This window comes from Kwoniella shivajii, chromosome 9 (assembly GCF_035658355.1).
Source record: "Kwoniella shivajii chromosome 9, complete sequence".
In the NCBI taxonomy this organism is placed as follows: Eukaryota; Fungi; Basidiomycota; class Tremellomycetes; order Tremellales; family Cryptococcaceae; genus Kwoniella; species Kwoniella shivajii.
In genome coordinates, this window is record NC_085916.1 from 847,389 (window position 1) to 871,207 (window position 23,819).

The 23,819-nt window shown below is 41.3% G+C and overlaps 10 protein-coding genes and 1 non-coding gene across 11 annotated transcripts; 6 read left to right on the forward strand and 5 right to left on the reverse strand.

Annotated features, from left to right (window-relative positions):
• Nucleotides 1-247: 247 nt before the first annotated feature.
• Nucleotides 248-2,454, forward strand: IL334_006634 (uncharacterized protein; the record flags this gene model as incomplete). The annotated part of the gene is made up of 7 exons (XM_062938333.1): nucleotides 248-532; nucleotides 613-712; nucleotides 779-1,108; nucleotides 1,180-1,308; nucleotides 1,364-1,545; nucleotides 1,617-1,883; nucleotides 1,963-2,454. The coding sequence occupies 7 exons, from the start codon at nucleotides 248-250 to the stop codon at nucleotides 2,452-2,454; spliced, it is 1,785 nt and encodes a 594-aa protein (XP_062794384.1).
• A 1,217-nt stretch (nucleotides 2,455-3,671) lies between these two features.
• Nucleotides 3,672-3,786, forward strand: IL334_006635. The gene has a single exon (XR_009999601.1). It is a non-coding gene; the product is annotated as a 5S ribosomal RNA (ribosomal RNA).
• Nucleotides 3,787-4,487: 701 nt separating this feature from the next.
• On the forward strand, nucleotides 4,488-6,237 carry IL334_006636 (uncharacterized protein; the record flags this gene model as incomplete). The annotated part of the gene is made up of 2 exons (XM_062938334.1): nucleotides 4,488-5,304; nucleotides 5,378-6,237. 2 exons carry the CDS (start codon nucleotides 4,488-4,490, stop codon nucleotides 6,235-6,237), a joined length of 1,677 nt encoding a protein of 558 aa, XP_062794385.1.
• A 254-nt stretch (nucleotides 6,238-6,491) lies between these two features.
• Nucleotides 6,492-8,196, reverse strand: IL334_006637 (uncharacterized protein; the record flags this gene model as incomplete). Its single annotated transcript, XM_062938335.1, has 8 exons — nucleotides 6,492-6,563; nucleotides 6,644-6,803; nucleotides 6,928-7,191; nucleotides 7,290-7,326; nucleotides 7,406-7,549; nucleotides 7,651-7,786; nucleotides 7,876-7,936; nucleotides 8,045-8,196. 8 exons carry the CDS (start codon nucleotides 8,194-8,196, stop codon nucleotides 6,492-6,494), a joined length of 1,026 nt encoding a protein of 341 aa, XP_062794386.1.
• A 743-nt stretch (nucleotides 8,197-8,939) lies between these two features.
• IL334_006638 (uncharacterized protein) lies at nucleotides 8,940-10,295 on the reverse strand (the record flags this gene model as incomplete). Its single annotated transcript, XM_062938336.1, has 8 exons — nucleotides 8,940-9,214; nucleotides 9,320-9,474; nucleotides 9,559-9,598; nucleotides 9,671-9,725; nucleotides 9,813-9,895; nucleotides 9,992-10,045; nucleotides 10,116-10,142; nucleotides 10,259-10,295. 8 exons carry the CDS (start codon nucleotides 10,293-10,295, stop codon nucleotides 8,940-8,942), a joined length of 726 nt encoding a protein of 241 aa, XP_062794387.1.
• Nucleotides 10,296-10,643: 348 nt separating this feature from the next.
• Nucleotides 10,644-11,335, forward strand: IL334_006639 (FK506-binding protein 2; the record flags this gene model as incomplete). The annotated part of the gene is made up of 4 exons (XM_062938337.1): nucleotides 10,644-10,795; nucleotides 10,891-10,967; nucleotides 11,049-11,147; nucleotides 11,238-11,335. 4 exons carry the CDS (start codon nucleotides 10,644-10,646, stop codon nucleotides 11,333-11,335), a joined length of 426 nt encoding a protein of 141 aa, XP_062794388.1.
• Nucleotides 11,336-11,552: 217 nt separating this feature from the next.
• Nucleotides 11,553-13,240, reverse strand: IL334_006640 (uncharacterized protein; the record flags this gene model as incomplete). Its single annotated transcript, XM_062938338.1, has 6 exons — nucleotides 11,553-11,683; nucleotides 11,794-12,139; nucleotides 12,229-12,660; nucleotides 12,768-12,846; nucleotides 13,021-13,106; nucleotides 13,193-13,240. The coding sequence occupies 6 exons, from the start codon at nucleotides 13,238-13,240 to the stop codon at nucleotides 11,553-11,555; spliced, it is 1,122 nt and encodes a 373-aa protein (XP_062794389.1).
• Nucleotides 13,241-13,827: 587 nt separating this feature from the next.
• On the forward strand, nucleotides 13,828-15,441 carry IL334_006641 (uncharacterized protein; the record flags this gene model as incomplete). The annotated part of the gene is made up of 4 exons (XM_062938339.1): nucleotides 13,828-14,264; nucleotides 14,372-14,441; nucleotides 14,573-14,698; nucleotides 14,767-15,441. The coding sequence occupies 4 exons, from the start codon at nucleotides 13,828-13,830 to the stop codon at nucleotides 15,439-15,441; spliced, it is 1,308 nt and encodes a 435-aa protein (XP_062794390.1).
• Nucleotides 15,442-15,803: 362 nt separating this feature from the next.
• On the reverse strand, nucleotides 15,804-17,819 carry IL334_006642 (histone acetyltransferase type B subunit 2; the record flags this gene model as incomplete). Its single annotated transcript, XM_062938340.1, has 10 exons — nucleotides 15,804-16,184; nucleotides 16,256-16,382; nucleotides 16,454-16,521; nucleotides 16,575-16,653; nucleotides 16,710-16,784; nucleotides 16,855-17,083; nucleotides 17,229-17,389; nucleotides 17,502-17,585; nucleotides 17,659-17,681; nucleotides 17,745-17,819. 10 exons carry the CDS (start codon nucleotides 17,817-17,819, stop codon nucleotides 15,804-15,806), a joined length of 1,302 nt encoding a protein of 433 aa, XP_062794391.1.
• Nucleotides 17,820-18,348: 529 nt separating this feature from the next.
• Nucleotides 18,349-19,274, reverse strand: IL334_006643 (uncharacterized protein; the record flags this gene model as incomplete). Its single annotated transcript, XM_062938341.1, has 4 exons — nucleotides 18,349-18,419; nucleotides 18,707-18,800; nucleotides 18,982-19,068; nucleotides 19,254-19,274. The coding sequence occupies 4 exons, from the start codon at nucleotides 19,272-19,274 to the stop codon at nucleotides 18,349-18,351; spliced, it is 273 nt and encodes a 90-aa protein (XP_062794392.1).
• A 560-nt stretch (nucleotides 19,275-19,834) lies between these two features.
• IL334_006644 (uncharacterized protein) lies at nucleotides 19,835-23,722 on the forward strand (the record flags this gene model as incomplete). The annotated part of the gene is made up of 18 exons (XM_062938342.1): nucleotides 19,835-19,993; nucleotides 20,073-20,155; nucleotides 20,214-20,270; nucleotides 20,329-20,350; nucleotides 20,408-20,512; nucleotides 20,575-20,691; nucleotides 20,755-20,931; nucleotides 21,006-21,117; nucleotides 21,170-21,317; nucleotides 21,371-21,500; nucleotides 21,550-21,698; nucleotides 21,760-21,964; nucleotides 22,023-22,523; nucleotides 22,583-22,696; nucleotides 22,761-23,201; nucleotides 23,263-23,295; nucleotides 23,363-23,516; nucleotides 23,583-23,722. The coding sequence occupies 18 exons, from the start codon at nucleotides 19,835-19,837 to the stop codon at nucleotides 23,720-23,722; spliced, it is 2,847 nt and encodes a 948-aa protein (XP_062794393.1).
• Nucleotides 23,723-23,819: the final 97 nt, after the last annotated feature.

The window sequence follows — 23,819 nt, forward strand, 5'->3', positions numbered from 1 at the left end:
TACGGAATTGATTACAAAAGGGGGGTTTACTGGATCGACTGATTACAGATCGATTACAATAAATTCCTAATCACCTCTAATGAGTACCAGTATCACTCAGGGAATAAACTCTCGGTAAATTTTCCGGGAATGATAAAATGGATAATTTCAGTAAAGTCAATAAAAAAGTTGAACGAACGTGATAGAGTAGATACCATCACACTTTCTACCTTATCTACTCTTACTCTTAGAAAAAACCAAGTACAAGATGTCATATAAAGTCAATATCCCTGTAGTGCCACCTCGATCCGCATCTTCCGCTTCTTCAACATCTGATGTCGATGAAGAAGATGATAATTTCTCTGATTGGGCTTCATCTTTAGGTGAAGCTAGACAAACGAAATCGCTCTTTGACGAAACGGTCTTGCCTACACCTGAAGCTGTGATTCAACATGACGCCAACATATGGGACTTCAACCTTCAGTCAACATGTGAGAAACTTGGATTGGATATGTTCGGAAGGATTAGATTGATTAACCTAATCAGGAATGCTGTAAGTTGATCAGTGGTCCATAGAGAAGCATCTATATTTATGCATGAAGGAATCTATAGCTGATTCTGAATTTTGATCAGGGATTGACCAAAGACCAAATTGAGGCATTGAAGTCATCTGATCCATTGTTCAAAGACGATAATCTGCTGAAACCCGTTATACCTGATGATCCTCTTCTCCGTATGTACTCCCTCTTCTGGCTTACTACTTGAATACGTTATCCTAAATCCTTGCCCTATCACGCAGAGTACGATCCCGATGATTCATGGTCGGACGATGAAGATATCCCTCCACCTCCTCAGCCATCAGCAGGACCTTCTCAAACTCTGGATCAGGCTAAAACTGCGTCAACTTCCCCCGAGTCGTCTAAAATCGCTCAACTAGAAGCTGAGCTCGAGAAGGCCAGAAAAGATCTCGCTTCTATGCGACAGCTCGTTTCCAATACTATCGGATCCGAAGATGAAGATGAGCAGACAAATGGAGAGGCCAGTCACTCAGAAGTTCAAGGGAAAGGTAAAGGAAAAGCTGTAGAGAGAGATGATGATACTCATTATTTCCATTCTTATGAAGAAAACGGTATGTCACTTGAATTTCCCGCTTCATGTCTACCTACGCCTTACACTTATCCATATGTCTGATGATATCAGATATACATGAAATCATGTTGAAAGATACAGTCAGAACTGTATCTTACGCGAGATTCATCTTATCCAACCCCAAAGTATTTAAAAACGCTGTAGTAATGGATGTTGGATGTGGTACAGGTATTCTCTCAAGTAAGTCACCTAAATATTTCTGTATAGGCATGGAACTGACATGTTGCGCTTATAGTGCTCGCCGCCAAAGCTGGCGCCCAACATGTATATGCCATCGAAGCTTCCGGCTTAGCTGTAAAGGCGAGGGAGAACATTCGGAAGAATGGGTTTGAGGATGTCATCACTGTTATCCAAGGTAAAGTTGAAGATATCCAATTACCCGTCAAAGAAGTAGATGTGATAGTCAGTGAATGGATGGTGAGTGGTGAAATTTTCTCTAGATCTCTCTTTGTCAGAAATGGTGGAGCTAACGCGTGATGGGGATTTAGGGATACATGCTATTGTACGAGTCAATGCTTGATTCAGTCTTGGTTGCAAGAGATCGTTTCCTTGCTCCTGCTGGTTTGATGGCTCCTTCTCAAACTCGTCTTGTCATTAGTGCGATCACAGGAGACAGAACATGGAAGGAGAGAATCGCGTTTTGGCCATCTGTTTATGGGTTCGATCTCAGTACAATGCAATTACCTGCTTTCGAAGAAGGTTTGACGGAAATCGTAGATAAGGAAGAAATCGTTACTAGTGAAGCTATCGTCAGGGTGAGTGTTGTTTGGTACGGAGATGCCCAGATCTGCATGGTCGGGCCAGAATTGCTAATCTGGTATTCATATTTGATAGGATATCAACTCTCATACAGCAACAATCAAATCATTAGATTTCCATTCATCTTTTACCCTCAAACCAACCACTTCATCCGAGACAACAATCAAAGCATTCTTGACACATTTCGATACTTTCTTCAACTACGTTTCAGGTGAACAATCACACATACCACCTGCACAAGATGTCGAAATTGTGTCTTTTGGTGATGACGAGTTTGAGAGACCCGTAGAACCACTTTCTTCAAATGAAGGAAAGGACGGAAGACAGATCAGCTTCACTACTGGACCAAGAGGTAAATATACCCATTGGAAACAAGTTGTTTTCCTCCTACGTGATCATATAATCCTCAAATCAAATCAACAGATTGATGGAAAATTCTTCTGTAAGAAATCGCCAACAAATTCAAGAGAACTTGATGTTGAAATTCATTATAGAGTCGTGGATTCAGAGGGAGAGGGAGCACAGGGAGAAGGTGATTATTCTGTACAATGTTATAAAGTACGATAGAAGCAGCATACTTCAATAATATCAAGTCATGTATAAAAATGAGTATATGATTTACATGGTGATGAGTATTCGATCCTACTGTGATGAACTGGCTATGCATGCCGCACAGCCATTGAATTCCAATGCCGCTGTGAGGAGGATTTTCGAAGTAACTCAGGTCGAATTGCGCCAGACAAGGGTGGCAACGGTATGATTGCGATGACCGTCAATGTTTATGATAGGTTTTGCAAAAGCGAATTGAACTCTGAGACCGTTACATCTACTTTCGCACACACCACTGATAAAGTTCTCAATCATCCGGGAGCAAGTTTGTTGACGCCACCTGATTCAACAAGAGATTTCCCAAAAAGATACTGCTCTAAGCAGGGTTTTTACTCGCTCTGAACAGTGTAGGGTAGAGCTGGGAGTACTTCAACGTATATACTATTTATGTGTCGAGTTTGTAGATTTTTGTCGATCGTCGATTGTTCATATTTGAAATCGACAATCCGTGGTGGCTATACATGTGTCGTACGGCAAAGAGATATCACAGTCTTCCCTCCTCATGTGGACATGAGCAATTAGGGGGAAGCGATACTAAATTATGGATCTTCCGTGTATGTCAATTTTCTTATTTACCATTAAGAGTCTTATGAAGATCTATAACCACTTTGGCGGACTTAGCGATTATTTTTGGTGGTACGCATTCAAAGAAATGTGGTGGCACCAACTGAACGTCATAGGGGATAGGAAAAGAAATGGTTATTCGCTGAGGCTGTGTTCAAACCTTAACTCAGTATCAGACAGAGTATTGTATATAAGGTGCGGATCTGTATATGTGAGTTCCGAGTATACAGTGGCAATATGCGCTGACTAGTTTCTGCTATGCCATCACACAACTAATAATTGGATTTACATCTATCCTGACCATCTGCCCTGTCAAACAACACATGGACGGCATGTCCGAGGAGTAAAACAATGTCCATCTATGGTTACTTCTCTAACTGTGACTTACCGAACAACGAGGATGATAGCAAAGTGGAAGCTACACAGCGCGGGGTTGTGTCATATTGATGATGCCTCCAGGTCCCGTCATCATCACCACCAAAAGACATACTCGAGGAAAACACACACACACACCCCGCACATACGCATACATCAATACACATACACACACACACACAAACACTTTACGCACGGACCTCGTGTGCCTAGGTACGCAGAAACATTTTGCCATCTACGGCCATAGAACCTCGAAAACGCCCCATCCCGTCTGATCTGGGCAGCTAAGCTGGGTATCGCTCGGTTAGTACCAAGGTGGGGGACCACTTGGGAATCCCGGGTGCTGTAGTTTTTACTTTTTAGTCCTTGTGGTAACTTGTTGATGTAAAATGCGAATGAAATAGGACGAATAATGACTTTTTGAGGGGAATTAAGACCTCAATTGGATAAGATAGGGGAAAATACCGGAGATATGATTGTGTATTTCATATTTATTGTCCGAATCCCACACATACGCATCTTGCACACACAAGGACCGTGCACAGGGGGAAACACGGGGAGATGAAACAAAGCTTTGGTCTTTTCTCCTTTTCGGTTCATTCAGTGACTCTCAGGGTAACTTTTACCCCTCCCTTCTTTGCTTCTTTTTCGTACTCGTATACCGAACATCATGAGAAAGAGAAGAGCAGGAGTGTCGGTGAGAGGTATCATGGTATCGTTACCTATCTCTGAAGAAAGTATTGGCCTTCTGGAGGCATACATGATTGTACTATATCTACCGAGAACAACACTGTCAAGCTCCCTTGAGTTAATATAGCACATCGAAAGAATACTCATATCACGATCACCTATACAAAAAAGACGGGTACTGGTACAATGAATTTGCCACTCAAACCTTAAATAGGGACGCAGGGGGTTAGGTGAATTTGATCCCGCTCCTTTCATCTTTCTGTCGATTGACATTTCATTGTTCACGAAGACTTGCAAATCACTGTATCTCATTTTCACAAGTCGCATCTCTGTACAGACACAATATACGGTATGATCAAACAATGACAGCTTCTTCAGATAGTTCATCCTCTGATACGTGGATATATGATCATCTACATAAAGTATACTTTCATCCATTGACTAATACATATGCTGTCCCGGATCCAGTCACAGGTCAATGGTCATATATCCCTTCTGGTGAATTCAATTCCACCTTCACGTCCACGTCCGCGTTGACGTCAACAACAACGAATACACTACAAGTAGATTCTGGATCAGAAAATGGAATCAGGAAAAAGACGAATCTCAATGGAGAAGACGAAAAGGAAGAAGGTGAAATTGAGGACGATATGGGTTGGGGAGGGTTGATGGATCCTTCGAAATTAGCTCAAATACAAATTGACAAAGAGAAAGCTGGATCCAGCAAACAGACCAGTAAAATAATACGTCCTACCCAGAATCAAGATCTGCGTCTAAAAGAGAAACATCCTGCTTATACAGTATCTGAACCTGCACCATATGATGATCCGACCCTCTATTCCTATCCAACAGATAATGGCATCGATGCAGAGGATGAGCTTGGTGCAAATATAAATGGGAAATCAAAAGAATCACCAAATCATATCTTACGATTAGTAGTCATGACATCGAATTGTTTGGAAAGTGGACAAGTCGGTCTTGTAGACACGAGAGAAAACGGTATTCAATTGGGTAGAGACAGGTGTGAGAAAGGTGGTCAAGCTAGGATCAGATTAAAGGAAATGGAAGTTAGTAAAACCCATTGTGTTATTTATTGGGGTAAAGGCAATGATCATCCTCCATCAAATGGCGAAAAAGGTGAAATCGAAAACGAAGAAAATTGGTGGATAGTTGATTTAGGTGAGATCAGATCAGGCGTTCATGCACCACGTCCAGCATTTACTAACCAACTCGGGTCAAATCTCACATACAGGCTCAACACATGGTACATTCATATTACCCCCGAACGCCATCCCAGATGTACCATCTACCATCAAATCGAAAACAAAAAGGAACCGACTGTCAGAACCTAAACATTCATCTAAACCATTCAAGTTGACTCATTTATCTCGACTTCTGATTGGCACAACAACCTTCGAAATCCACATTCATCCTTCATGGCCATGCGATCTATGCTCTATCAATAACGCCAATGAAATCCCATTAGATGATGGTCAACCCAAGCTTAAACCAGCATCCGAGGAAGTACCTTCTGAAGGTAAAGGCGAACACGGCTATACGATCGCGATGGATTCATCACAGAAGAAACAGAACAGGGAACTGAAACGAAAGTTGGAAATGGCATTATTGAAAGAAAACCTAATGAAAAAGAACGGCGGGGGTGACTCAATAGCATCACTAACAATCAAAGAACAAATGGACGGATCACAGTCACCCAAAAGAGAATATTTAGATAGATCAGCTATGAGAAGAAGATTACATCCACCTTCTCCTCCTTCCAGATCAAGCACAACTTCAAAAGCCGTTACACCGGAATATACCTCAACGACCATTTCTCATGATGCGACAGGTGTCAATGCACTTTCAATTCATAATAACGGTCCATCAAAATTCGCGTCTTCCCTGTTGGCAAATCAAGGTTGGACACCTGGTTCAGGTTTGGGTAAATCGAATCAAGGAAGATCGGAACCTATCTTAGCTGAAATGAGAAATTCCAAGAAAGGTTTAGGCGCAAAAGGTAGTAAAGCCATTGTTGATAATGGTGATGGTGATTGGAAGATACGTGGGAAACAAAGAAGATGGGACGAAATCTCCAAGGAAGGTTTCGATTAACCAAATGTGAAAATATGACTTTGACGGGTTTGATAGGTCCTTGTTTAGTGGAATGTGGGGGCAAGAAGCTCACAGGACAATCCATATAGATCAGTGTCTGTATCTTGTACTCATACTTGTTGTATCGTGCATTCATAGCATTGGTGTGCTAAAACATTAAAGTGACGAGAATCGTGCATCATTCGTGCTCGACGTGCAATGCCATTGATGTTGATCGAGCCAGTACAAAGTTTCTTTTATCTTTTCATGGCACCTTATTCTTCATACTCTGCACCAAGGTTTGAACCCTTGGCATAATCGATCATCTTCTTTACTCTTTCGTAAACCTTTTATGCAAGACAACAATCGAATCAGTTTCAGCTTGCCCTAGATGTTAACAAGACCTTGGTGGAGATCAAATACTCACGGTAAATACGATAGCCTGACCTGGAGCTACTCTCAATACTCTTGGTGTTATACCTTTATAGAAAGCTTTTGCACCTTCATTTTTGAACATATCTGTTGTTACCATTACGAGTCTTGACATTGCCGTTTCTCCTGGAACATGAGAAGCTTTTTGGATACGTCTATGCAGCAGATGTTTCAGATATGGCAGAGGAATTCACAAGTAAAGAAAGCAAGGCAGCGGCAGCCCGAGCCTGGGCCTGAGCTAAGAGGCGGGAAAGGATAAATAAGTATAAACACACTCACGTTTTTATCGTATCAATAGGAGCATTTGAGAAAGGACCCATTGCACCTGATATCAAACCCAAGATCATAGTTTGCCAACTGGGTAAAGAATTTGATTCTTTATAAATAGGTTGAAAATCCATTGCCCATTTTTTGAATTGTTGATAAGCGGTAAAATTTACACCTTGATTAGTAGCTTGTCTCAAAGCTGTCAAAGAGACTCCTCTGTATAAAGTTGTAAATCCTTCTTCTCGGACTATTGTGAATGCTGCATGTGCCGCGTTTCTGAGCAAGTGTTTTCCCACAGATATTTATGATCAGTGGAAAGAAACTTCGGATTTAGTCTGAACACGGAAAATGAAAAGATCTTTTACTAAACTAACCTATATCGAGGGATATCTAATGGATCCGCCAAAGAATCTGTTTGAAAGTAAATTTCAGTCACACCTCACTGCCATTTTCACGTTGCTTTATATTCTCAACGTCCGTTGAAACTCACGTTGTTGAGCTTGTAATCTGATTTTTATAACTTCCATAGGAGTGACCACGGCTACAGCTTCAGTTGCACCTGCTCCTAGTCCAGCCAAGAAAGTAGCTGATGGATTGATCTTTCCATCAGGAGAAGATAACCATCCTTTGTACACTATCATATCGCGAATTTCCATAAATCAGCTAAACAGTTTTCTGATCCGCCGAGATACAAATCTAGAATAAGAAGTGGGGAGAAAGGAAAGTCTCGCTCACTTTCGAAAGATGCAAATCGAATAGCCATCTTCGGTACAATACCTGAAATGACAGCTCCTAAGCCTTTATATAAACCTAATGGTGTTTCTCGAGCAGCGATTTGTCTTCCTGTAGCGAAAAACCCTAGTGGTTTAAGCTGACAGTGGTATCAGCGAGACAATCACAACGGATTACGGGTCGACCTGAGGAAGGAGAAGAGACTAAGAAAAACAGAACATCACTTACACCTTTTAACTTTCTAGATTTACTCAATTGCATTCGAACTTTGATGGTATCAAGGGGATGACTACATTGCCCATCAGATCATGTCAGATATTACAGCCTTCCTTCCAAAACTACATCGTGGAGGCTCCGAGATGATAGAGCTACCTCAGGAAACGGATATTGGACCTACCAAACGATAGCTTCTGACAAACCGGCTACACCACCAGCGATCAGATGAGTCGATAAAGGAATTTTCTCTTTTGCACCTGAAGAGGACTTTGAAACTGATACTCTATCTCCCGAAGCTCCTCCTCCCATCGGCTTCGAAGTTGACGATGACATTATTGACGAGATATCGAGGGCTGCGGCTGATTGTTGACGGTTGAGAAGAGAAGGTAGGTGAGTGGTATGATATCTTTCTTTGAGGTTGAGTAGGTGGTGTTATCAAGTATATCTCGTGATTTGAGCTGAATGAAGGGAAGAGCTTGTGATGAACTTGATTCTGAATGATTAAAAGTCCTCCTTGCTATTACAGCTTGGCTGTATATTATACTTTGCTACCTACCTGCTATCTTTCACACTGGACAGTCATAAAAACTACTAGAATGGCTAGATTTATTGAATATTCTGTATTGAACCACCCGGTGATCATTCATAACCGGTAAAATGATGATTCAATTACATAACCGGATTTCTAACCTTATCGGTTTTACTCGGTTTGCTAGCACTGTTTTCTCAACAGTGTCATGCATGCATGCATGCATCGAGTCGAGTCGAGTCGAACGATCATAGATGCATGTGAGAATAGAAGACATGCAAGCGAGTAGACGAATGTGTAGTGACATTTCGCAATGATTATATGTATGTATGTGCGTATATTACAACTCTTTCGGAAATCGAATTATACTCGTAGATTATAGGAATTATATTTATGTATATTTTTACGATGTTTCCTGGCAAATATGAAATATCCGAGAGGAGATAACCCGGTTTTGTCTGCTGTTCTATCTTGTGCTTACAATGACAGTCCACCTCATCCAATGAGCAATTACTCGATTCCTTTATTCGATGGAATAATCCAAGGCTCAACAGCTACACCGCTGACCACCCCCTACCATATCTTTCAGACTAACGCTATCTCTCCTTTTTTTCTTCCTAACACTACCTCCAAACGCAGCTGATAACCTTGAACTGCTTCCTACAGCTCTTAACTGTCTCTCACCGTAACTGATTCCCGTTCCAGCCGAATCGGGATCCAATGTACCTGCATCTATAGCTGATAATATCGTTCGACCAGCTAATAAAAACGGAGTCGATACGTTGGTTCCTGTCAACGATGAGACCTCGACAAATAGTAAACCTATACCAGTTATATCATTAGCTTCGTTATTGACTTCCTTCTTGGAGATACATCAGTGATTCGGAAGCTGAAAATCAGGCATGTACGGAAGTATAGATCACTCACCATTCTCTTGTGCCCATCTTGATCCTTCAGCATACTCGACTTCCCTATCCTCTTCCTTATCCAATTTGTTTCCCACCAGTACCATCACTAAATGAGGCGAAGCAAGTGCTTTGCAATCTGTCAACCACCTACTTAGATTAACGAACGATTGCCGTCTAAGAATGGGTTAATATCGCTTAGCTTGTCTATCTTGTTTTTTGTTTTTTTGTCAATACACGCTGCGACTCAAAGCTACTTACGACGTTATATCGTATACGAGTATAGCGCCGGCTGCACCACCTATTACGGTAATATGCATAATACGTATCAGTGCCTCATGTTGTATAGATAGAGAAGTATTAGACGACTCACGATAATACGATCTTGTCACACTCCTGAATCTCTCTTGACCCGCTGTATCCCATAACTGCATGACACACACTCATATTAGCATTTCGCATCATGCGTCGGGATGTATACGTTTGACAGAGTGCATCTGAATGTTCCAGCTTACCTGTAGTTTTATATTCCTATCTCCTATCCTCAACGTTCTTGATGAGAATTCCACTCCAATAGTATGCGCCGAATTCTCTTTGACTATCGTGTAAACAACAGCCAATTGGTATGTCAGCTTGGGCGCAGGATTGGATGATTGTGACACCAGACCCCGGAAGTATCTGGATCAGCACTTACACTGTTCATGTATACAATGATATAGTAAACATGATTTCCCTGTTCCTGCTTCACCTATAAAATCGGTTTTTCAATCGGATTAAGAGCTGGCTCGTTGCAAATAAACCTAAGAAAGCTCACTCACCTATCACGATGAATTTGAACAGATAGTCTGGTTTTTGCTTGTCATCAGTACTTGTGCTTAGAATTCGTTGTGAAAACCACGACCTAAGAAGAGAACGGAAAGATCTCAGAGGTTGAAGAGAGAAGAGAAAAACAGACACTCACCATAAGCTTCCACTAGTTCTGTGCCTTCGTGTTCCATTTCTTTTCCTTCACCAGCAGCAAGTAACGACTTGATCAAGGCCCAACAGATGGTCTGATACTGATGACAAGATGAAAGATACAAGCTATGTGATACTTCTCAATCCGATAGTCAATGTTGAGGGAAGCAGTAGATCAATGCATGAATTGACATGATGCTCAAACCTCACATCCCCCTTCCTTGATCTTTCCCAAATCGTCATAAACAAAAACAAGCAACCGCGGACATCTCCGCCTTCCTCCCCACTCGAGCATAAGCATACACACTTCTCAGACGTGTCATTTAGTTACACAAGTTAACACATCCCATCTCCATAGATAACATATCTGTGTATCATCAGCATCCACAATGTACAATCCCAAATCCGTTCTATTAGCTCTCCTCTTGTCTTTGGCGCTGGTGCTAGCTGCTAAAAGCAGTGAACAGCTTCAGATCGGAATCAAGTATAAACCTGAGGAATGTCCTTTGAAGTCTAGGAAAGGTGACAAATTGTCTATGCAGTGAGTGATCGTTTTTCGACCCAAATCCACAGTGAATAGGAAGTAGTCACCTTATAATCTGGACCTCGCTGACCTTGACGTTCTACTTGATTCAGCTATACAGGTACTTTGGCTAAAGATGGAAGTAAATTTGATAGTTCATTAGATCGTAATCAACCTTTTGAATTCACACGTAAGTTCGAACTAAACGTCTGGAGTTGCAGCTGTTTCCAGTGAAAGATAAGGATAGCTAAGTATTTGGTCAACTATACAGTCGGCGCAGGTCAAGTCATCAAAGGTTGGGATCAAGGATTACTTGATATGTGTGTGAGCGAAAAAAGGAAATTGACAATTCCACCTGATATGGGTTATGGTGAGTAGTCTGACGCTTAGACACGTATTGCAAAGATTAAGATACCTTCATACGTTGAAAGAATAAGCTGATCATGAAGTGCAAAAAAAGGTGAAAGAGGTCATCCTCCCGTTATTCCTCCACAAAGTACCTTAGTTTTCGAAGTCGAGTTATTAGGTATCAAAAATAGGTTTGTTGATGAATTATAGGTTTTGAATACCAAATTTTTCCTCTCTTCAGTAGGACCTGATATGTAAAGAGGGGGAAAGGAAACATGTCAATACCGCTTGAGGGAAGTGCAATTTATTTTTCATGCAACACATGCAATCAACCAAACAACTACAGCCAATGATCTGTCTATGCCACCGTCTGCTCTACGTCCCTTTGGCTTAGATTGCCGGTGATCAGAGTGCGATATCCATCTCCTCAATTTATAGGTCTTGAGCTGAGTTCACCGCCCACCGGGAAACGTTTCTCCAACCAACCTAGGAAAGAGGGTACATCTTCTGCTATACTATTAGGTAATGATCCGTTCGTGACGAATCGCGGTATGTTACCTATTTCACGTTGAGTTCAAATACGTATCAGTCCACTCTTAAGATTCCTCCATACCTATTTGATGTTCCCGTGAAGGTGAAGATCGAGCGATGGTATATATAGAACTCACCGCCTGCATCAGAAGAAGTTGCCATTCTCCATTCAACTTCGTTACCCTGTTCAATTTCTTTAACCCTTTCAACCGAAACGTATTTGCCTCTTACTCTAGATTTTTCATTTCCTTGTTTTGGTGGACAATCAGGATGTTCAAAAGGTAATGAAATGTTCATAAATGATCTTTCACCTTTTGCTTGATTATTATCAGTCAATTCTCTAGATAACAATAAGACGATGAAAGTTCTTGGATTCGTTGGAGGTGGTGTTTTGAAAGTTAATCTCCATACTTCAGCAACATGTTTTCGATATACATGTAAACATTCTGATTCTCTCATTGATTCGATGTATTCTCTTTCGTTCTGTTGGATTCAACAGGGGCTTCCGTATCAGCTAGATTCAATGACTGGATAGATCACTCGTCGGTGACTAGGCCAATAGTAGCACTCACCTCACTGTGGTACTCCAATAAACCTCTTCTGAACCTTTCATATATACCATCAGGAGAAGAACTCATGAACAAAGCTTGTCTCTCAACTTCTGACGGAATTCTTTCTACCGGTACCCCTCCTTCTTGTTCTGAAAGTGCACTTCCATTCAAATCAGTCGATTTCCCATGTAGATGCGAAGCATGAGAATCACCATGATCTTCAGAATGTCTAGATGTCAATTTATCCGAAAAAGTACGAATTAGAGAAGAAGGATTGGCGAATGACGATGAATTCCTTTTCGACGTCGTGTTTGTGTTCGTACTCGTATTAGGGTGTGTCGAGGGGGCCGTGGTGGTATCCGTAGGTTGTTTTGATGTTTGTGGTAATCTAGTTGAATGATGAGATTCTCTTCCACACCAGTATTCCTTTATACCACCTAGCGTTTTACGTATCTATAGTTGCAGTGTCATCAAGCGGTTTCGAGTCAAAGTAAGCCCAAATCCTCATCCTCATCCTCATTCTCTTGAGCATGTCAAAAGCAAGAGTACATCAAACTCACATCATTGTAAGATGATGAAGTAGTCAAATTCAATATCTTTACTGTACTATCATGTTTCGTAGAATGATGATTCCAATTTCTACATTTTGGAAGTGGGTTAATTAGCGACGTTTTCATTTCCTTTGGTTTATGAGTCTGTTTATCTATCCATTCCATTCCAAAAACAAAACAAAACAAAACAAAACAAAACAAAACAAAACAAAACAGGTAAAAATAGGAAATTCGACATAGGCAGAAATGGTGATATACTCACGCCATACTATCAATTAATTTTATACCCATATCAAAATGGTTATTCAAGAAAACATCGAATTCATCAGTCGATGAATCTGGTATATCCTATATTGAACAGTAAGCTGTTAACTTTGGATGATTCAAATTAATGCGGTACGACGTAGTATACACAGTGATAACAGATTGCTTACCTCTGGTCTAAGAGGTTGAAGATCCAAATGTACAGGTTTAGGCGCCATCGTTGTTGATATCGCTTGAATTACTTCTGTCTTAAGCACAAGATATTGGATGATAGGGACTGCAGCGTCTGAGTATATGATATCAATGCTTTTGTGAATATGAGACTATTTCTCAATCCCCCTCGGTCATACCATGTTCGGATCTTTCCGTCGGAGCGATCCCCGGTCTATTGTCGTTTTTCTATCCTTTCCGACTCCAATTTTTCTAATGCTTGATTACAATGCAGATTTCTAATCCCCCATTAGGAATCGTCATCGACCTTTACATCTCATCCATCAAAATAATCTTAGTCTTAATGTTTACGACTTTTTTGCGTTTTCCGGATACACATACAGCGTTGTTTGGTTTATCACGATCTTTACTCAGTGATATCGTATCTAATCCAGCCATCCATCCCATTCATACTGCCCCACTCATGCATCCTACTTCATCGAAGAAGCTCGAATACAAAGCTATACTCATGGACAACCCGTAACGAAATCTTTCGAAACCAAAAGCCATTCCAGGCTATCTCATCCTGTGAGGTTACTACCCAATCATCATCAATCTCATTGTCGGATGTCAATATCGGTGGATGCGATTGAAGATGTCAACTTGCAATCCTAATTCGACTTTATCTCCCAACCCCTATCCTAATCCTAATCCTGTTCCTAATCTCAACCCCGACCCAGTCCCGATACCTCAATTCTTATCAACGATCTTATCACAAAGACTAGTTTCCGCTCCTGAGATCATTCCCGCAGGTGGAAGTACGAGTAATTCGCCTAATCCAAATATAAATCCCATTTCTAATCCCATTTCCAATGAAAAGGACAAATCTACTTCAACGAATATAATACCACCACTACCGCCACCACCTCCTCCAAATCCATTATATCTACCTCCTCCTGCATTACCTAAAATCGAAGAAGATTTAGTCCCGCCCGAGAATTTCTCATTAGTCTCGACTGGTGTCTACAGGAGTGGATTTCCCAAGAAACGGAATTTCGGTTTTATGGAAACTTTGAGATTGAAGACTGTACTGTGAGCTTTTCGAATCCTTCCATCGCTTGGCTACCTGATGTGAATCCAACAAAGTCTCAGTTGAGACAAAGTGGTGCTGACCTAATTAACGATTAACGATGGGACAGAACACTTGTTTTGGAAGATTATCCAGAAGCGAATTTGGAATGGTGTCAATCACAAGATATACAATTCATGGTATGTCGTTTTTTTCCCTTTCCCCTTAGAGGCATGGTGAGAATTCAGTTACAGTCAGCTTTCTTATATTCGACGTACACACAAGAGCTATAGAAAGAAAGGCTGATTCGTTTTGGAAATGTTGTTTTTAGCAATTCGGTATACCAGGAAACAAAGAACCTTTTGATAATATACCTGAAGATGTCATTTGTTCAGCTTTAGTAGCTATTTTAGATGTTAGAAATCATCCAATCTTGATTCATTGTAACAAAGGTAAAGTGAGTATTTTCCTTTTTCATATACTTTGTATGGTATATTGGATTAAATGGAAATTTCCGGACTATAGCATCGAACAGGATGTTTGATAGGTTGTATAAGGAGGATACAATCTTGGTCCCTGACTTCGATATTCGACGAATATCGTAGATTTTCTTCACCTAAATCAAGAGCTGTAGATCAACAATTCATTGATCTATTTGATCTGACTCCAGTTTGGAACGAAGTCGTATCGTCACCTAAAGGAGGTGGAACAACCAATTTACCAAATTGGGGTAAAATGTTATCTATCCCCAGAAGGATCATCACTCAAAGCCAGAGTCGAAATCAGAACTCTTCATCGTCATCATCGTCCTCTAATGCATCCTCGACCTCGGCCATAACTTCCACTTCTACTTCCACTTCCACTTCTACCTCTACTTCGAACGCTTCGACTGCTGCTTCGACCACTTCTAATGCTATCATTGCCCCGGCAATTAACTTCCTAGATAGAGAAAAGGAGAAACAACCCAAGATTAATCCCTCAGATCCAAACTCGGAAAAAGCAGAAGCAGTCAATGTGAATACCCCACAGAAATCAGATGCGAAGATTCAATGGAACGATACCAAAGATAACAATAATTCAATACAAGAAATAATCCATCTCGAAAATGGAAACAATGGAATAGTAAATACCGACGATGAGTGGAAAAACATCAATGGCACACTACACCTCACTTCGAAAGTTGAACATGTTGCTATATAACCATCATTTCCCTTTATCACAACGCCCAGAATCAGAATGATGCAAGTACTTAGACGTGCACTATCATAAGCGTGTACCTTATTCGTCTTAACACTCATATAATATCTTTTAATATCACTGTTGCTATACCATACCATTGATGTTGTAAATCATTTAAGAAATGCATGAACATATAATCTTCTTGCGTATTCTGTATCATCGAACACATGAACGGATCCATCTTTGGGATTATATCGATAATCTACTCTTATCACCTCTCGCCTTTGTTCACATGCTGCTGTTCGACCAATCACGCCGTATTCCCCTCAAATGCTCTTCTCCCAAGTCACCTATTCCTCAAGCCGACTCTTTCTTACCTGAGCCTACTCCAGGTCCATAGCATCTACATCTCCTTCACCTGGAGATCTAATATGTCTTGAGGGTTCCCAAACTTGTAAGATATTATCCTCTGCAGTAGTGGCAATATGCCATTTGGCATTTGAACTCCAAGAGATATCTGATACTTTTGAAGTATGACCACCGTGAACAAACAGTAATTCAGGTGGACCATCTTCTGCGTCATCTGGAGTCTGTTCAGATCCAATGGCATCTAAATTCCAAATATGGACCCTTCGATCAGCTGATGCAGATGCGAAATGAACGGGTGAATGAGGTGACCATGCTAATTGAAGTACATCATCTGTATGACCTTCAAATGAATGAAGTTTTGATGTTGGTTTTCGGATATCCCATAATGCGATTGTCTGATAGGTACATAAGTGATAAATCTATTTAGCGCTTCCTTAGGGAAGTAATCATGAGTCCTTCAACTCACGTTATCGCTTGAGCCAGTTAAAAAGAGATTTTCTGAACTTGGCGCAAATGACACCGTGTTGATCTCTGCTGTATGACCTTCAATAGCAGAAGTAGGCTTGTTGGAATTTTCTGATCTTGTATCCCAGCTTTGTAAGGAAGACAATTCATCAGCTGATAGCAATCGGGTCTACCATTAGACGATAGACGATAAACTTACAGCATGATCTTCTTGTCATCTCCAACTGAAGCGAAAATGCTCTCCTGTGTGGGATGCCAGTCGACGTCCTATGAACCTATGTCAGCAATGTGATGTCGAACATGCAGGAAGAGCAACTCACTCCTACGCAAGCTGAATGTCCCTTGTATAATCGAAGAGGTTGCAGTGAGGGATCTTTCTTTTGGTATCCTTGGATATCCCTATACCGTTGACCTTGTCAGCTATGATATATTCCAGGATAGCATTTGTAATTTACCAATGAGCTACAGTAGTATCCTCACTCGCACTGAGGATATAACCTTCCTTGACTGTGCTCCAAGCGATTCCATAACTGCAATAATCCAGGAATCCAATCAGCTAACAATTACGTGAATGGGGCGGTAAATGGGTAGCTAACTCACCCTTCTTTAGTTTGACCTTTAAGTCTAATATCAGGTCTGCATTCCCCTTTACTAGGTGCTTTTGATTCATGTTTTGTTCTGTCAAATATCAATACTTCTCCTGAAACGGCTTTAGTAGCGATAAGATTAGAATTTTGAGGCATATATCTTGCTCTGTTGATTTCTCCTTCATGGTTTATGGTCTGAATAGCTCTAATTCTAGCTGGTGATTTGGTATATGAGCCGAGTTCTATGCCATCAATTAGCAAAACATCTTCATTTCATGCACATCAGGGATCAAGACAGTCGAACAATCAGAAATTACGAATGGAAGGGACTTTGAAAAGGATGAATAACATAAGAGGGATATGAGATGTTAACGCTGTGAAACTCACCTTGTTTATCCTCATCATACATCTCCGCTACTTCCTTTCCGGTATTCTCTAATCCACCTTTAGGAAGTAATACTTCCGCAATGATCAAGTGATCATTCGATTGACCTGAGGTATGTGTACCTATGATCATACGATGTACAGTGTAATCTGCATCTGGTGGACTAAGCAATAGCAGATGAATCAACGTCAGTTATAGCTCTTTCCTCCTTCACTTGCAAAAGCAACGGTAGACACAGCGTTGACGTAGTGAGAGATGTATTGAGATATACTCACCTAGTTTTATCTGGTAGCCATTGACAAGTCAAACTTGGCCATGTGAGAGCATGTGTGATTACTGTATCATAGAGGAAGGGAGTACTGTGAAAAGAAGATGTCAGTTGATGCCTTTTCGACTTTACTGCAGAGCAGCGGATAAGAGCAGAAAGCTAACTTTTTCTTCCATATTTTGTACTCCTATACAACAGGTGAGTATTGTTAGCTATTTACCAGAAACTTTGTCAAGCAGCAACAGCTCACTTCATTGATCACTTGACTGTCATCCCCAGCGTTCGAGCCATCGTCTTCTATTTCGATGGGTTCGGAAGGTGCCATGTTGGGTCTGGATCAGTTGTATTATCTGAGTAAGTGAGAAGGATGGCAAGTAGTAGTAACTTTTTTGTTTAAATGTTATGCGTCGGTATCTGATTTAAGGTTGAGGTCACTATGAAATCCAATATGTTAAATGGTATAAGAGGGCGAGAATTGTGATGATATGAAGGAAGGAATGTTGAACATGAGCAGTTTTACAACCCAAGACGCGTTCAATCGTACCAAAGTGCAGCCCCCTTTTTCCCCCCCGGAGGAGAGCAGGGAAATGATGATGTCACCATATTTAGCCAATATCAAGTGGCAGGTAGAGAGATAAATATTGATATATCACAGTGGTATTGATTACAAGCCATGCTCAAGTGAAGTAGCCGACATACGACCACATATGCTATCCTCAAGAGTCATCATTCGCAACCATGTAACAAGACAATCCCAGTTCTATCCAGATCATTGCATCGTTAAAATATAATCTAATTCCAATGTCTTTCTTTTCATGCAAAAAAGTCAATAAATCAAAATCATATCATACATCCTATGAATCCTTGGTCCAACTCTCGATAACTTTTTCCAGGTCGAATTTGGGGTCCTCAATGTCGGTGATTACTACGAGGGAAAGAGACAATCAGCATTCGTATTGACGACATTTTGTCGGTTCAAACGATGGTGAGCAACAGCTTGGAATCAACGAAAAGAGAGTTTGACAAAAAATCTACGTTCTTGTTTCTCCGCACGACGTCCTTTCCCCCTTCCCGTTACGATTCCAGGCGCATTCCCAATGCTGTTGAATTTATTTCTTCTGTACTTCTTCGACTTTATACGATGACAGGTAAGAGTGTCCCCCTTGTAATACCTTCATGCCTCATTCCACTCGTTGAAGGATAAACACTCACATCCTGATCCTGCAGTCTTCTCAGCCTTCTTAGCAGCATAAGCTTTCTTAGCCTCCTCGATCAAATGTGCTCGGTGGTGAACAGCGTGGGCAGCCTATATTCGGCATAGCGATAACAATAATGCGAGAACCGGTATATCGAGAAGATTGAGGATATGATTCGAATTGGATTTGAGGGAGTTTGCAATGCCAGTCATGGAAGAGTAAGAGAGAATATTTAGTGATTAGCGATTTTTCCACCTTGATGTCTATTGTGAATGTAAGAAGGAAACATACCTTCTTCTCATCGTATTTAGCCTGTAATGTAGATTGGTGGAAAATACCATAAAAGATACCACCCACGAGAGCGGACCATCTAACGACCTATTTGTCCGATACACATCTATCAGTATGAGTATTTCCTCCTGTCCCTTGTATTTTCAAATAGTTCTATCCTATTTCTTGACAGTTGCCTCGCTGGTTCTTTGCCTTGAGGACAACTTGAACAAAGTCCAAAGTCTAAAGTCCAAAGTCCAAAGTCCAGGAAACAATGTCTAGTCGTGACTTACGTTTGTAGTAGGAGTAGCCATTTTTTAGTATTCTTCCAAGGGCAGAATTAGGGGAACAGGAAAGAAAATTGAACTGGTAGGGAGGGGCTCGAATGCCCTTTTAAGATTGATGGTTGATATCAAGAGAGAGTGTTTGAGGTATATGATCTGGTATATTTATGTGATATTTTCCACTTTTACTTGTAAATTGTTATTCCTTGCCTCATGAAATAGCGAATGAGCTTTGAATCTGTGGTGAGTGAAAGCAATTAGAGTGGAAAGACCGGGATAAACCGAGGCAATCCCACCTCACCCTTACACTTGGGAGACCAAGAGAGATAACTCCGGTAATACCCGATCATGTGGCACTATGCCATCCCCTATTGACGCGACGAGGGTGTCTTCATCCCGTTGCCTCGCTGGACTTAATGCAAGTAACATTGTATGATATCGTGACGAGATATCAATACATACCATCTTATCATCTGCCCATAATCACACACTCAACTCATCGTCACCGGATCGCACTCTTCTCACTCGACTTCCTCAATTCTTAGAATACCCATTTACACCGTGGCGCAGGTGCCAAAACATCTATCAATATGAACCCTTCATCAACGTGCTACACTATCGTTCACGACGATCTGATAGACGCTCCTTCTACTCAAGACCTACGAAACGCTTTGCAAAAAGGTTCAGATGAAGTCAAACTTGAGACTATGAGAAGGATCATTGTTGGTACTCTGAACGGTCAAGGTCATGTAAGTCATTAGCTCCTCCCAAAACACACAGCTGAAGGGATAAATAACTGATATCTGTTATGGATCTACGTTGAAATAGGCTGCACTCCTTATGCCTGTCATTCAATATGTGATGCCATCACGTAATAAACAGTTGAAAAAGATGTTGCACTTCTATTGGGAGTGAGTGTCAATGGATGTATTTCCAGAGATGAATTGCATACTAATCAAGGTATGATAGGATCTGCCCTAAACTTGATGAGAATGGAAAGTTGAAGCAAGAGATGATTCTGGTTGTGTAAGCTACTTGACTGTCCTTGGTGTTTGATGACATATAAGCTGACTTTCTATGGTAGTAACGCTATCCGAAATGACTTGGTGAGTCGTCATAAATGATCAAGCGTTTACGGATTGCTAACTTGACCATTTGTACAGCAACATCCCAATGAGTATATTCGAGGAGCAACATTACGATTTCTCCAGAAAGTACGAGAATCAGAATTATTAGAGCCTTTGGTACCGACTGTTCGATCGTGCTTGGTAAGCTGTCTATCCCCCGGAACCACCTGTAGGCAACATAGCTCATTATGCGAATCTGATAGGAACACCGACATTCATTCGTGAGGAAAAATGCTGTTTTCGCAACATACACAATTTATCAAGACCATGAACACCTTATTCCCGACGCTCCTGAATTATTGGATACTTTCCTCGCTGCTGTAAGCTTCCCATACCTTCTTCGTCTTGTCAGGTGATAAGCTGACAGTGGTCGGGATGTCTAGGAATCTGATTCAACATGCAAACGAAATGCTTTCGTAACACTTTGTAACATATCTCAAAGTACTGCCGTTCGATATCTCCTTAACAACTTTGATCAAATCTCAGGAATGGATGAATTGATGCAGATGGCTGTGATTGAACTAGTGAGGAAAGAAGCTAAGACCGAAGGTGGACATAGGGTAAGCTATTCAGAAACGCTAGCTCAGTGTCATTCGGCTTACTGAATGACGTCCCACTGGATCAATGTGAATAGGCTAAATGGATCCGATGTATATTCGAATTACTAAACTCCCCTTCTCATGCTGTAAAATATGAAGCAGCAACCAGCTTAACCACCCTCACTCAAAATCCAGCTGCTGTTAAAGGTGAGTTGAACAAACAAATCAATACCCGGAAATTTAACTGACAACACGATAGCTGCCGCTGCCGCTCTTGCTGAGCTCATCGTCAAGGAAGCTGATAACAACGTCAAACTCATCGTACTTGATCGATTCGATAACCTCCGAGCCAAACATGAACATGTCTTGGATCCTATGGTCATGGATATCTTAAAGGTGTTAACGAGGTGAGCCAATTGTATGCTTTTTTCCTAGATCTTAAGCTTAGCCGTTATTCTAGTCCCGATATGGAAGTTAAGCGAAAAGCTCTCGGTATCGCTCTTGAGATGGTCACAAGTCGAAATGTTGAGGATGTAGTATTATTTTTGAAAAAACAGTTACAAGGTACTCTCGATCAAGATTTCGATAAGGTAAGCTGAACAATCCAAGATGGCCAAAATCAGCTGACAGTCTTTGCAGAATCTCGAATACCGACAACTACTCATTCAAAGCATTCACTCATGCGCCATCAAATTCTCAGAAGTCGCCGCCAATGTCGTACACGTGCTTATGGACTTCTTGGGAGACTCCAACAACCCTTCTGCCGTCGATGTCATATCCTTTGTTCGGTAAGTCATCAGCTCTCTTCAACGCACTTTTGATTGGTACTTTTGCTCATCGACAAAATAGTGAGGTCGTCGAGCGATTCCCTGATCTTCGACCAGCTATAACAGAGAAGCTGGTCTCCACTTTCAGCGAGATCAAATCTGGAAAAGTGTTCAGAGGAGCTATGTGGATCGTCGGAGAGTACGCCACAGGACCTGCAGATATCAAAGGAGCAATTCAAGAAATCAGGAAGGTATTGGGAGAGATACCGATATTGGCTTCTGAGCAGGTGAGCTGCCTTGAACACCACACAGGTTTTGTTACTGTTCAGCTGACTCATGTCGCAGCGATTGCTTGACGAGGCTGAGGCTGCAGATGAGAACGCACCCGAAAAGGAGGAAGCACCTAAACCAGTCACGACGACAAGAGTATTGGCAGACGGTACATACGCCACTGAGACAGTATATACCTCAACAGCTCAAGCTGCTCGTTTAGAACAAGTCCGAGCAGCTACTAAACCACCATTACGAGCATTGATTCTTGGCGGTGACTTTTTCACTGCATCAGTATTAGCAGCCACTCTTACAAAACTGGTACTTCGATTCTCCGAAGTTCAATCTGATTCACAAGCTATAAACACTTTACGGGCAGAAGCGATCCTCATCATGACATCAATTATCAGAGTTGGTCAATCGAAATTCGTGGCCGTGCCAATCGACGAAGATTCTCAGGAACGAATTATGAATTGTATAGAAACATTAGCGGAATTACAGTCCTCCAAAATCCTACAAGATGTCTTCTTACATGATACAAAGGCTGCTTATGCCAAAATGGTTGCTACTGAAGAGGTAAGTCAGAAACCGCGTGATGTTGTAAAGCAGCTAATTAGGGATTTCGCTTTGAGTAGAAGAAAGCATTGGAAAAGAAAGAAAGAGAGAGTAAAACTGCTACTATTCAAGCAGATGATTTGATCACTTTCAGACAATTATCGAAAAAATCCACCCTGGGTGATGTCGACGATGTGAGTCCAGCTCTTTGTATTTATTGCAAGCCTCCCAGCTAAGCTGACATGACACCCTGCGCAGTTCGATGACCTTGTAGCAGCAACTGGAGCAGCAGAAGTACACGATGATTTCGTTTCTAAACTATCAAGAATCTCGCAACTTACAGGATTCTCCGATCCCGTCTATGCCGAAACGGTAGTAACATTGTCTCAATACGATATCATCCTCGATGTCCTATTAGTCAACACGACAAACGAAACAATGCAAAACCTCACAGTCGACTTCGCCACTTTGGGAGATTTGAAATTGGTTGAAAGACCAGCAGCTGTAACTTTGGCTCCTCAAGGATTCCATTCGTTAACGGCTACTGTAAAAGTTTCGTCGACTGAAACAGGTGTAATTTTCGGTGCTATAACTTATTCAAAACAAGGTGCATCAGATTCAGACGTTACTATTGTTATGTCAGATATTCATGTGGATATCATGAGTTTCATTAAACCCAATTATGTCAACGAAGCTCAGGTAAGCCGTCTGCCCAGTCGTGATCACATTACTGGCATAGCTGACGAGTCGATGATTATAGTTCCGATCTATGTGGACTGAATTCGAGTGGGAGGTGAGTCATCGGCTCACGCAGATCTGACAAACGTGTGCATGGCTGATCTTACGGTTCCCTTGTGTAGAACAAAGTCGCAGTTCAAACTTCCATCTCTGATCTCCGAGCGTATCTTGACCACCTGCTCAAATCTACTCATATGGCATTACTTACTCCCGAAGCTGCGTTATCGGGTGACTGTGATTTCCTATCTGCTAATTTGGCTGCTAAGTCATTGTTTGGTGAGTGCAAGTCTCCCTGCTCAACGGAATGGTGGAAAATAGCTGATATCAAATGCGATGTTATAGGTGAAGATGCGTTAGCGAATGCTTCTATTGAAAGGACAGAAGATGGATCAATCACTGGACATGTTAGAATAAGATCAAAGACTCAAGGTATAGCGTTAAGTTTGGGTGATAAGATTACACTAAGTCAGAAAAAGGTATAAGAGTGTGATGCCGACAATTATCATAGATCAAAAGGAAATGGACAGACGCTATATTGGAGAAGATGGAGTAGCGTATTGAAAAGACGCAAATTTTGAA